Below are 12403 nucleotides of genomic sequence, written 5' to 3'. Positions count from 1 at the left end.
GAATCTGCTGATGAAAACACAAATCTAAAGAGATTGCAGGTAGACATGTAAAGAAAGAGAGAGAAATGAAATATTAGTAATGTGACAACTTTGGTGTGGCAGTTGCACAGTGGCACACAGTCAGTCTGAAAACTATTTTTATTTTCAGCCTTCAGAAATGTTCAGCTACGAATAAGTATTTGAGTCATTCATAACCATTCTGAAGAGAGCTAATGGCTTTGCTAATAAGGTGTGTTAATGTGTCATACTAAAAGAACTGTTTCTAAACATTTGGAAGAGCACAAGGGAAATTGTAGAAGAGGAGAAACGGAACGATCAGCTGTTGCGGAGCATGCTTTCCAGCCAGGGAACCACAATATTAGTTTCGAGGAGACGCAAGTACTAGCGGCCACAAGTGGATATTACGAAAGGCTCTACAGGGAGGCAATCAAAATCGCTAAACACCCAAATAATTTCAACCGAAAGGAGGAGGGCGTGAAATTAAACAGTATATGGATGCCGGTGTTAAAGAAGATGTGTACCACCCGTCCACTACTGGGTGATGGCAACGGTGACGGACAGCGGCCAATTGCACTGATGTTTTCAAAACACGTTACGTCACGCCGCGGCGTGGGAGTGCACGGACACGGAATTTAGCGGCAGTCAGTAGCGAGCCAGTGGGTGTGTTGGACCTTCCGTCGAGCTATGGACCCCCTTGAAGATGTCTCCCGCAGTCGGAGACGAAACATTGGGAATCGACACAGAATTCATCAACCGACCACGGCATAACAGCCCGGATAATTATAATGGACTTAATGTGTCATGTCAAGAAATTGTGATTAAATTGAAATAAGACTTGAGAAATATCAAATGTTTATAAATTATTGTTGTGTATGTTCTATAGTATACACTGTAGAATATACACAATACTGTGCTTATCATTTATAATTATGAAGTTGTTCTACCAAGAAGTGATGTAAGACTCAGTTTATGGAATATGAAAGGACTGTAGAAATGTATTAGTTGATGATAAACCGTTACTGTTACCTATTTGCAGTATTCAGTGGTACAAGATATTCAAAGAAAGCTGAAAGTGTGAAGATCATAGCAGGATTGGGGGCAGACTCCCATTAGATATAGATTTGGAAATAATGATCCTTTCCTCAATATATATTATTATACTTGGGGAATAGGTCAGCACAGTGAAAATATGGTACATTACATTAGCCAAAACATCTTTAAATAAGAAAAAGACGGGTAAAATTTTACTCATAAATAAAGGCTCTAAATGCCTACCACATCTTGCTTTCATCTGGTTTTTTTCCAAGGAAATTATATTATACGCCAATCACAAAACAGCAAAATTTCTAATATTAGGGAACAAATATGTAATATCTTGTTGTATGTAACCCACAAGCTCAAATAAAGTAAGTGGTTACATTTAAAAAAATAAGAACACTATCATGAATTGTGTTGTATCAACTGAAATTGAGAATGGCAAAAGAACCAGCATTTTTTGGAGAAACTGGAAGTGTAGGAATGCATTACTCCAATACATGACAGACATTCCAAGAGCAGACAGACGTAGAATTCTTTCTGTTCCTCTATGTTCAGTATAGTTTTGCCTCATTATTCTTCAAACACAACATTTTCTGCTATCTGGATAGTATTATCTTCTACTGTTCTTAATATCCAGGGTTTCTCACTACCACAATTAAGGCATTTAACTCAGATTCGGGAAATGTAAGATTCAAATACCTATTCAACCTTCCTAACTTAAATTTACATCAGTTTCCCCAAATGCTTCAGATGAAGGGCAGGCTCATTCCTCCATTAAGGCCATGACTGATATCTCACATTATCCTTGTTCAACTGACCTCATGTTCCTCATCCATTTTTTTCCTTTTCCTGTCCTTGTCTACATTCTCTTGTCCAACATCTGACTGTTTTGTCAGTCCTTGCACTTTACTTACTTTCCCAAATTATTGCTTCCACTAATGTCTTTCCATCTTGCCCCCACTTTTTTTGCTGATTTGTGTTATATGAAGCTAACTATTAAACATCTTTCATCTCAACACTTCATTTCTGTATGCTCAAGTCAATTTATAGAATTTATTTCAGTTTGGGAGTTGCACTTATAGTGGTCCTGCATAAAAGAATAATATATGTCAAGAGTTTGCATTACTTGCACCATGTTCTACTACTTAACGACATCAGTTGTACCCTTCTGTGTGTGTTTACTGTGTGATTTACTTTTACTTTAGGGGTTGAAGAATCACGCAGTAACCATGTTTGAAGTGGGGAAGCTATCTGATGAATCACTAGATAGCTTTGTTACTGAACTAGATAGCATATCAACAGTGGATAGTGAAGGTGAAGCTCAACGATACTTTGAACATGCCTTCAATTTACGTTCTACCATTGGATTTTTACGGAGTAATCCTGCCATGGGACAAGATCTGAACTTGCCTCTAGATCTGGTACGCTGTGAAAGCTTGCAGTCTTTAGATCCTGCTACCTGCACTCGCCTGCTTGTTAAGAATTACAGGTAAGTTCCATATAAAGTTTTCTTGTGCCGTCTTTAAGTTATGAAAAGTAAAGTGTTAATTAAAGTACAGAATTGCATGATCTCTAATGTATGGAAGTCACACATTAACGTAAACACAATTTGGCACATAAAAACAGCTTCTGCTTACCAGGTACAGAAACATTATCTGGAGCAGGCCTGACATGCGCATAGATCAAAAGATATTTTATATTGTAACCTGTTAGAACTTGTAAATCATTTCCTTCTTTGTAAACAGAAAGATGTAGCATGAAATGGAAAAAAAGTACAAGAAAGCTGATGAAACTGCTTTAATGTTCTCTCTTTTTTCCTCTGGTTTCAAAACTAGTAAGCACATGTTATTCAATGCTTCTGATATCTTGTGTACATTGTTCAGCCAGTAAGCACTGCACATTGTTGCAGCTAATGAAATTTCCTGATTTATTTCCACCCAAATTTGATGACACATGTTTTTTTAAATAAATGACTAATGAACACGCTAATTTTTGAATTTTGACTTTTGCTGTAACTATCCAATTTTTTTTCATATTTAGTCTCTCTCTGTGTTTTCTTTTCATACATGCATGTTTTATTTTTGCTGAATATCACATATTTGTGTTTTTCACCCTGTTATTGTGGTCTTCTGTCTGAAGACTGGTTTGATGCAGCTCTCCACATTAGTCTTTTCTGTGCAAGCCTCTTTATTACCAAATAACTGCTGCAACCTACATCCATTTGAACCTGCTTACTGTTTTCATCCCTTGGCCTCCCTCTACAGTTTTTACCCTGCACACTTCCCTTCAGTTACAATATTGACAATTCCTTGATGCCTCGGAATGTGTCCTAATAAACAAACTCCTCTTTTAGTCAAATTGTGGCATTAATTTCTTTTCTCCCAAATTTGATCCACTACCTTCTCATCAGTTACATTGTCTATCCAGCTTATTATCTTCAACATTCTTCTGTAGCACCATATTTCAAAAGCCTTTATGTTCTTCTTGTCTAAACTTCTTATCGTCAATATTTCAATTCCATACAAAACTACACTACAGACAGATACCTCCAGAAAAGACTTCCTAACACATTAAGTTCATATTTGATGTTAACAAGTTCCTCTTTTTTGGAAATGATTTCGTTGCTGTAGCCTGTCTGCATTTTATGTCATCTCTACTTTGGACATCAGTTATTTTGCTGCTTAAATAACAAAACTCATTTACTGCTTTTAGTGTCTCATTTCCTGATTGTATACTGACAGAATTGCCTGATTTTGTTCAACTTCATTCCATTACCTTTGTTTTCTTTTTTATGCTCATCTTATAACCTCTTCTCAAAATATTGTCCATTCTGTTCAACTGCTCTTCCAATTCCTTTGCTGTCTCTGATAGGACTACAATGTCATCAGCAAAACTTTGAGTTTTTATTTCTTCTCCCTGAACTTTAATTCCCAATCAAAATTTTTCTTCAGCTTCCTTCACTGCTTGCTCAGTGTATATATTGAGTAACATTAAGTGTAGTCTGCAATCGTGTCTCACCCCCTCCTCAACCATTGCTTCCCTTTCTGCCCTTCAATTATCATAACTGCAGTCTGCTTTCTGTACAAACTGTATATAACATTTTGCCTCATGTAATTTATCCCTGATACCTTTTGAATTTCAAAAAACATATTCCAGTCAACATTGTCAAAAGTTCTCTCTAAATCTATGAATGCTATAAAAGTAGGTTTACCTTTCTTTAACCTATCTTCTGAGATAAGTCGTGGTGTCAGTAATGCATCTCATGTTCCTGCATTTCCTGTAACTCAAACTGATACTTCCTAAGGTTGCTTTCTACCAGTTTTTCCCTTCTTCTGCAAATAATTCATGTTGGTATTTTGGAACCATAACTTATTAAACTGACATTTTAGTAATATTCACATCTGTCAGCACCTGTTTTCTTTGGAATTGGAATTATTACATTCTTGTTGAAGTCTTGGGGATATTTTGTCTATCTCATCTACCAGTATCTTGCACACCAGATGGAATAGTTTTGTCATGGCTGGCTCTCTCAAGTATCTCAAGAATTATGAGGGAATGTTGTCTTTTCCAGGAGCCGTGTTTTGGCTTATATCTTTCAGTCCTTTGTTAAATTCTTCTTCTAGTGTCATATTTTCCATCTCACTGAACTTGTAAGTCATTTCCAGCCAGGTGTCTGGATACTTTTGATCACATAGTGTATGTTCCTCCTCCATGCTTGTACAGTCTTGCATTTTGTTCTCTAGCCATTCCTGCTTAGCCATTCAACATACCCATCAAGGAAAGTGTATTGTGAGTCATCTGTGGAGAACAGTGTTTTTATTGATAACTGCATGAAGAAATTTACAGGTATTAGGGGGCATTTTTTGCTGCTGTGATTATTTCTTCTGCTTCTGTCTCTTTGTCAGCAGTTAACTTAAGAAATTATCTATGCCCTTTTTATCCAGCTGTATGTATCTGGTGTCTTTGTTGCTGCAAATTCCTGAATCTCTTGCCTTTCTTTTTGCAAGAGGATGCCTGTTTTTCTGAAATATTTTCTTTATTATCTTTTGAAAGTACTTTCCTTCACATTATACAGACCTCTACAAGGTCAGCCAAGAACTCTTTGTTGGTGCAGAAAACTGCTTCCAGGGACTCTGAATGATGCACACTTAAGGTTTGTTTCACTTACATGTTTGTGTGTGTGTAAAAAAAGACGCATGAGAATCATATGGGCCAAAAGGTTGTTTTGGAAATATCTGGATTGAGACTCCATAAGAAAACTATGTCTCTTGCCTGCTGAGTGACCTAGTTCCAGAGTGATGTAACAGTATTGGCATGAGATATGCTTGCTGTGTAGCGTAGTTTCTGACGTTGCTGGCTGGCATGCTACAGATTGTCAGTTCAAACCAGGCCCCCACAACAGCACGATTGGTCGACTGTGAAGAGCAGACAAATTGAATAGCTGGCCGGAGGCCATTAGAGTGGTAAACTGACGCGCGGAGTTCGAATGTTTGTACATCGCTTTTGGTTATAAAATGCCTTCCCTTGAGTTAGGTCGCAAACAGAATGCCTCATTTAAATACATTACTACAATATACTTTTTAATTTATGAACAAACAGCAACTAGTCACTGTTTATGAATTTATCTTACATACTACATGGAATCTGCCGTAGCTAAAAGTTATGTACTGGACCCCTAGCATTTTTCGTAGTTCATTTACGATAGATGTACGCAAAATACGTCAAAATACTCGAAGATTTGCCCACTATATTAATAGATATTTTCTGACTCTACCTTGCTTTAGATTTTGTGACGAGAAGTGCATTATATATGGCATAGTGCTTTGGCAACTCACGACCAAATTATCAAGTTTCAACCTAATCTAGACCATGAAAACACTATCGATCAGCGAACTTTCTTCAAAATGATCAGAACATATAAAATGGTATTCTGTCGGTTGGAAATCTTGCGCCTGACATCGTGTAACTATTTTTGTAACAGCTGTGGTTTTGAGAAAGGAAGCCTGCGAATAGATGCACAGCCATTATGCTAATACCGTGTTACAAAAACATTTATTAAGCAAGTGCACTGACATACAAAACAACTTAAAATATTCACATACCTGTGAAATGTAATATTCGTTCCTTCCTCGAATTTAATTGTACAATTAATCGCTGCACAACTCTTCACCATTGTACTTCTTTTGATTGGAATGTACAGACAGTAGAATTACGAGTAACAAATACTGTATGTACGCCCCAACAAATATACAACGTTGAATCAGGGTCTTCATAAACAACAATACTAGACAACACATCAGACTACAACCACTATAATGGCGTCCAGCAGAAGGTTCAAATTATCCCGCGACTGCAGCGCCATCAGTGAGTGTAGTTATTTTTTACAAGGTCTTTGGTTCAAACCCAACCACCAGCAGTTATTTGTTATTTAGTTATTGTCAGTTGTGGAAAGTTCTCGAAATATCTTATGTTTGTATATTCTGGAATATTTGATGTATATACACTGAAGGGCAAATGAAACTGGTACACCTACCTAATATCATGTAGGACCCCCGCAAGCACGCGGAAGTACCGCAACATGACATGGCATGGACTTGACTAATGTATGAAGTACTGCTGGAGGGAATTGACACCATGAATCCTGCAGGGCTGTCCATAAATTCGCAAGAGTAAAAAGGGGTGGAGGTCTCTTCTGAACAGCATGTTGTGAGACATCCCAGATATGCTTAATAATGTTCATGTCTGGGGAGTTTGGTGGCTAGTGGAAGTGTTTAAACTCTGAAGAGTGTTCCTGGAGCCACTCTGTAGCTATTCTGGACATAGTGGGTGTCACATTGTCCTGCTGGAATTGACCAAGTCCGTTGGAATGCACAATGGACACAAATGGATGAGGTGATCAGACAGGATGGAATGCACAATGGACACGAATGGATGAGGTGATCAGACAGGATGCATACATACGTGTCACCTGTCAAGAGTCGTATCTAGGCGCATCAGGGGTCCCATATCACTCCAACTGCACACACCCCACACCATTGCAGAGCCTCCACCAGCTTGAACAGTCCCCTGTTGATGTACAGGGTCCATGGATTCATGAGGTTGTCTCCATACCCATACACGTCCATCCACTCAATACAATTTGAAACAAGACTCGTCTGACCAGGCAACATGATTCCAGTCATCAGCAATCCAATGTCAGTGTTGAAGGGCCCAGGCAAGGTGTAAAGTTCTGTGTTATGCAGTCATCAAGGGTACATGAGTGGGTCTTTGGCTCCAAAAGCCCATATTGATGATGTTTCGTTGAATGATTCATAAGCTTACACTTGTTGTTGACCCAGCATTGAAATCTACAACAATTTACAGAAGGGTTGCACTTCTGTTACATTAAATGATTCTCTTCAGTTGTCGTTGGTCCCGTTCTTGCAGGCTATTTTTCTGGCCGCAGGGATGTCGGAGATTTGATGTTTTACTGGACTTCTGATATTCATGGTACACTTGTGAAGTGGTCATACAGGAAAATCTCCACTTCATGGCTACCTCAGAGATACCGTGTCCCATTGCTCTAGTGCCGACTATAACACAATGTCCGCCGCTCGCGGTAGCGTTCTCGCTTCCCGAGCACGGGGTCCCAGGTTCGATTCCCGGCGGGGTCAGGGATTTTCACCTGCCTCGAGATGACTGGGTGTTTGTGTTGTCCTCATCATTTCATCATCATCCAGGAAAGTGGCGAAATTGGACTGGGCAAAGATTGGGTAATTGTACGGGCGCTGATAACCACGCAGTTGAGCGCCCCACAAACCAAAAATCATCATCATCATCATATAACACAATGTTCAAACACACTTAAATCTTGATAACCTGCCATTCTAGCAGCATTAACTGATCTAACAACTGTGCCAAACGCTTGTACAGGCATTGCTGATCACAGTGTCATATTCTGCCTGTTTAAATATCTGTTTATTTGAATACACATGCCTATACCAGTTTCTTTGGCGCTTCAGTGCCTATATAGCAGCAATCTCTGTCCAGGAGGCAGTTATATTCTGTCTGTATGGTGGTGTCTGTAACAAATTTGCTATCAGTGCTAAATGTTGTACTTCTCTGATAACCCTGGTTTCGGATTTGGGCTTGATTGTGGATACCACATGACATTGTTAGGTGAAGATGCCAGGTACTTCAAAGCATCTACAACACTATGGCTCCAGTTAGACAATGTAATAGCTGTTGCCTACATGGACAGGAACCATAATACAAGCAGTAAGTCATTCCTAAGATGTGTATATTGAGACCAGTGGACTCCAAGCCAGCAGTAATTCAGCTGTACATCAGGCATCCATCAGTGTTCTTTGAAGACACTGGTCAGGTCCCATCAAATTCAGTGAAAGAATTCAGCCGAGCCACCATACACAACAGGTGGGATTGCATGATGTGTTTGGCACTTCTATTTAGGCAGTACAGCCCACCAGTGGTTTGAAAACAACTAAGAGAAGCTCAAGAGCTGGAACAATTTCCAGGCTGAACCAAAGCAAACGTTTGGCTACAATCATCAGTAAGTCGACGCTGCAGGAATACAGTCTAAGAACAGGGCCCAATGTCACAGAGAAATGACGGTCTTACATGAGAATATTTTCACCCTATGCCACATTGTGAATCCAAATATGACAGAAGCTGACTAAATCTCTTACATGTAGAATATTTTCACCCTATGCCACATTGTGAATCCAAATATGACAGAAGCTGACTAAATCTCTTACATGTAGAATATTTTCACCCTATGCCACATTGTGAATCCAAATATGACAGAAGCTGACTAAATCTCACACTTGATGAAAGGAGTTGCAGAAGACATTTATTGAGATCATCGGATAATGGATGTCACAATGACAGAGTAATTCATCAAGTGGTGCCAGGGAATCAAGAAAATGTAATAGAAAAAAGTGAGACAAAAGCCGACTCCCAAATGAGGCCCCTGTAGCAGTTGTAGAAGATCACCATGAGCTCGCCTCTCTTATAAACCAGACTGTATGAGAAGATATACAGCAATGTAGGGCAACCAGAAATGTTGGACTGAGTATCTATTGTGATAGAACCCTTGAGTGTCAACTCCACGTGTAGGGAGGTAATAGAGAATATTGAACAAGAGGTGGCATGAGTGTCCACCACCAGTCGAGCACATCATGAAGAATGGGCTCAGACTTATGCCCCGCCCCCCCCCCCCCCCCCCAATTCAACAACAACCCTACTTTGGACCAATGCAGCTACAACTAACTTTTCCACCAAGTTAAATGTCCCACAGAAAAACACACATTTGAAGGATGGAAGACAACATGCCATTCTGTTTTCATTGGATGCCCAGACACACTGTGCACTACTGCAGAGAAAGGAGATGAGTGTTTGATGACTACTATGCCACAAGACATCAACCATCACAACAGTCAACTGCAGATGAATGTAGCTGACCTGTGGGACGAATCTCATTACTGTACCCTGGATGAGTTTACTCCTCAGCATGTTGTAGCTTTTCCCTGTCACCCTCGGCATGTTGTAGCTTTTCCCTGTCACTGCACGAAGGTACCAGCCGCTTGCCTAGCCACCAAATTTAGGAAAATGAAGTGAGATGACTGTCTATGGAGTTGAGTCTACACCATGGATGACAGTTGCCAAGATGACATGCAATTTCATCTACAGTCAACCAGTCTGGGCACTATTCGATTTAGACTTCTATTTCTGTAATGTGAAACGCTTATCATCATCAGCTAAAGAAGATTGTTTTACATGATATGAAAGCGATTGTGCTGAAGGTCACAAATGGGAAATACATTGCTGAAGATCATAAATGGGAAATACAAGGCAGCTATAAATGATTCATTTGTTTTCAGAGTTCTGTAGTTTCTGATGTATTACATGTACAAATATGATTGATGCATGAATAGAATTGTAAACTCACCGAGTTTGCATTGTGCCCACCAGTTGGCATTATGAGTGCAGTGCCTGGAAAAAATTGTGATGAAGCAAGAAAAGAGTTTTTGTGTGTTGCAGTATGCGAGATATTTGTCTGTTACAACAGTGCAGCATGCATTTAGAAGGAATTACGTAAAATAACTGCCAAGTAAGCAGAACATGGTGTATTGGTCTCGGCAATTTAGGGACATTGGTTGTCTCTGTAAACAGAAAAGTACCCTCGACCATGTGTGCCAGATGCAACCATGGAGAGGGTGAGAGAAAGTTTTCAGTTGAAAAAAAAAGAATCAACAGTCCGCATAAGCCACAAACTTGGAATACCGCAGCAAACTGTTTGGAAGATTTTGTGATGGCTGTTACATTGCAAACTGTACTGTCTGCAGCTTGTGCAGCAATTAAAATTGGAAGATTGCCAGTGCATTCCATTTTTCACCACAATGCAGTAAGCACTTGAGAATGAACATTTTGCCTCCAAACAGATGATCAGTGAAGAAGCACCATTTATTTGTCTGGAAAGGTTAATCACCACAATGTGGGAGTGTTGGGCAGATTTGCCGAAGGCTAAGTTCATGTTCAGTGTCACAGACGAAGCTGTATGGGCTGTTTTTCTTCTGTGAGAAGATTGTGATGAGTACATTTTACCTTGATGTGAATAACTATCAGTGGTTGTTGCCACAACTGACTGCTGATTCCAAGAATTTCATCTTTCAACAAGATGGGGCAACCCCTCATAGTAGCATCGATGTTCGTCGCTACGTAAACGGCAAACTTTCCATTCACTGCATTGGGTATAGTGGTGAATATGGTTGCTTGTTTGATTTGGGGGAGGGGACCAAATGATGAGTATGATGTGGCTCTCTTTCCTTGAAATGCCCCCCAGATCACATGACCTAACGCCTTGTGACTTCCTTTGGGGGTACATTAAGGACCACATTTACATACTCCCATATGCAAGAACACTGGGACAACTGCGAGAATGCATCAATGCTGCCATGATAACCATTGACAGGGTGTTGTTACATGAGGTATGGAACAAACTTGATTACTGTTTAGGTATTTGTCATGTGACCAGAGGGGCCTCATAGAATCTTTTTAGAGTGCAAAATACATACTTCGTGAGTTTACAGTTCTGTTCATGCATCAGCCATATTTATACATGTAATACTTTTGCAATTGAATCATTTACAGTAGCTCTGTATGTCCAGCCAATGGGATATGTATTACAGGAATAACTATAAGTGACAGAACACAGCATTTTGAATTTGTCATTTAATAGAATGTGGTCTTAGTGGATGGGACTTCTTGCAGGCATTGCATGCAGTCATTGACTGTGGAGTATCAGAGCTCCAGATTGATGAACCTATTCCAGCAAGCACACATAACAAAGATTACTCTGTGCAGTTGTTTACTGTTGAAGATACTGTTACCACATCATCATCAAGACAAGTTTCAGTCTTCAGTTGAGATCCACAGTTCAAGTGTGAAGCATTTGTTGATTGCACAAAGCTAATCAGGCTCACAAAAGAAATCTACATGCCAGTGATGATCGTTAGCATCGTAGGTGGTCAATGGGAAGTTTGGGTTACTGTCGTGAGCATCCACAATTCACCGCTGAAGGTATGTGCATAGGGAACCGAACCAGTTCAGCAGGTGCGCATTGGGGTCATTGAGGAAGAATAGTGTGCTCTGCTACCTCTACAGACAACACAGAAGAGGAAGCTACTATTGAACTACCATTAGGATATACCTTAGCTGAGGAACATCATCAGTGACTAACAGCTATCCAGCATCAGTTTTGGATGCTTTCAAATCTAAAGTGGAGAAAAGTATTTCTAAACTACAGACACACAGTCAGAATACTGGCAAAATCAAGATTGATGAGGCTGACAGGGAAAAGATTGTCTTCGTAATTCTCGATGACCTCTATAAATTGAAAGTAATGCCATTTGGACTATGTAATGCTCCAGCCACCTTTGAATTTGTGACAGCTTGCTTCAACACCTCAAATGGACGATGTGTATTTTCTATCTGGATGACACAGTTGTTTTTTTCAGTGTCATTTGAAGTACACAACTCTGTTGAAATTCGTTGAGAATGCTTGTCTCTGCCTGAATCCCAAAAAGTGCCTTTTCATTTCCAAGAAATAAAAATCTTGTGACAAGTGAATGGCAGTGGAGTACAGACAGATCAGAGAAAATAAGAACAGTTACAGAGTTTCCAACTCTGTGGTATGCTTGTGATGTGAGAAGTTTCCTGAGAATGGGTTCGTAATACTGTTGGTTCTTAAAGGACTCCATTCCAATGCATGTCCCTTGCAAGAACTACTGCAAGGGGATGCCACATAGTCCCAGAACGAGGTACAAGAAAGGTGTTTCCTTGTTCTTGTGAGGTGCTTACATCTTCT

The 12403-nt window shown here is 39.7% G+C and overlaps 1 protein-coding gene across 1 annotated transcript in view; it reads left to right on the top strand.

The window, feature by feature from the left end:
* Positions 1-12403, top strand: part of LOC124721823 (protein FAM91A1) — a 163912-nt gene that overhangs the window by 105034 nt on the left and 46475 nt on the right. The window contains exon 8 of the mRNA XM_047246944.1: positions 2244-2527. Within this exon, the coding sequence (XP_047102900.1) occupies positions 2244-2527 (284 nt within the window). The remainder of the gene's footprint in view (positions 1-2243; positions 2528-12403) is intronic.

The sequence above is a fragment of the Schistocerca piceifrons genome, chromosome X, assembly GCF_021461385.2.
Source record: "Schistocerca piceifrons isolate TAMUIC-IGC-003096 chromosome X, iqSchPice1.1, whole genome shotgun sequence".
NCBI lineage: Eukaryota > Metazoa > Arthropoda > Insecta > Orthoptera > Acrididae > Schistocerca > Schistocerca piceifrons.
Note: the sequence above shows the minus strand (reverse complement) of the source record. Positions and strands in the feature narration are given on the sequence as shown.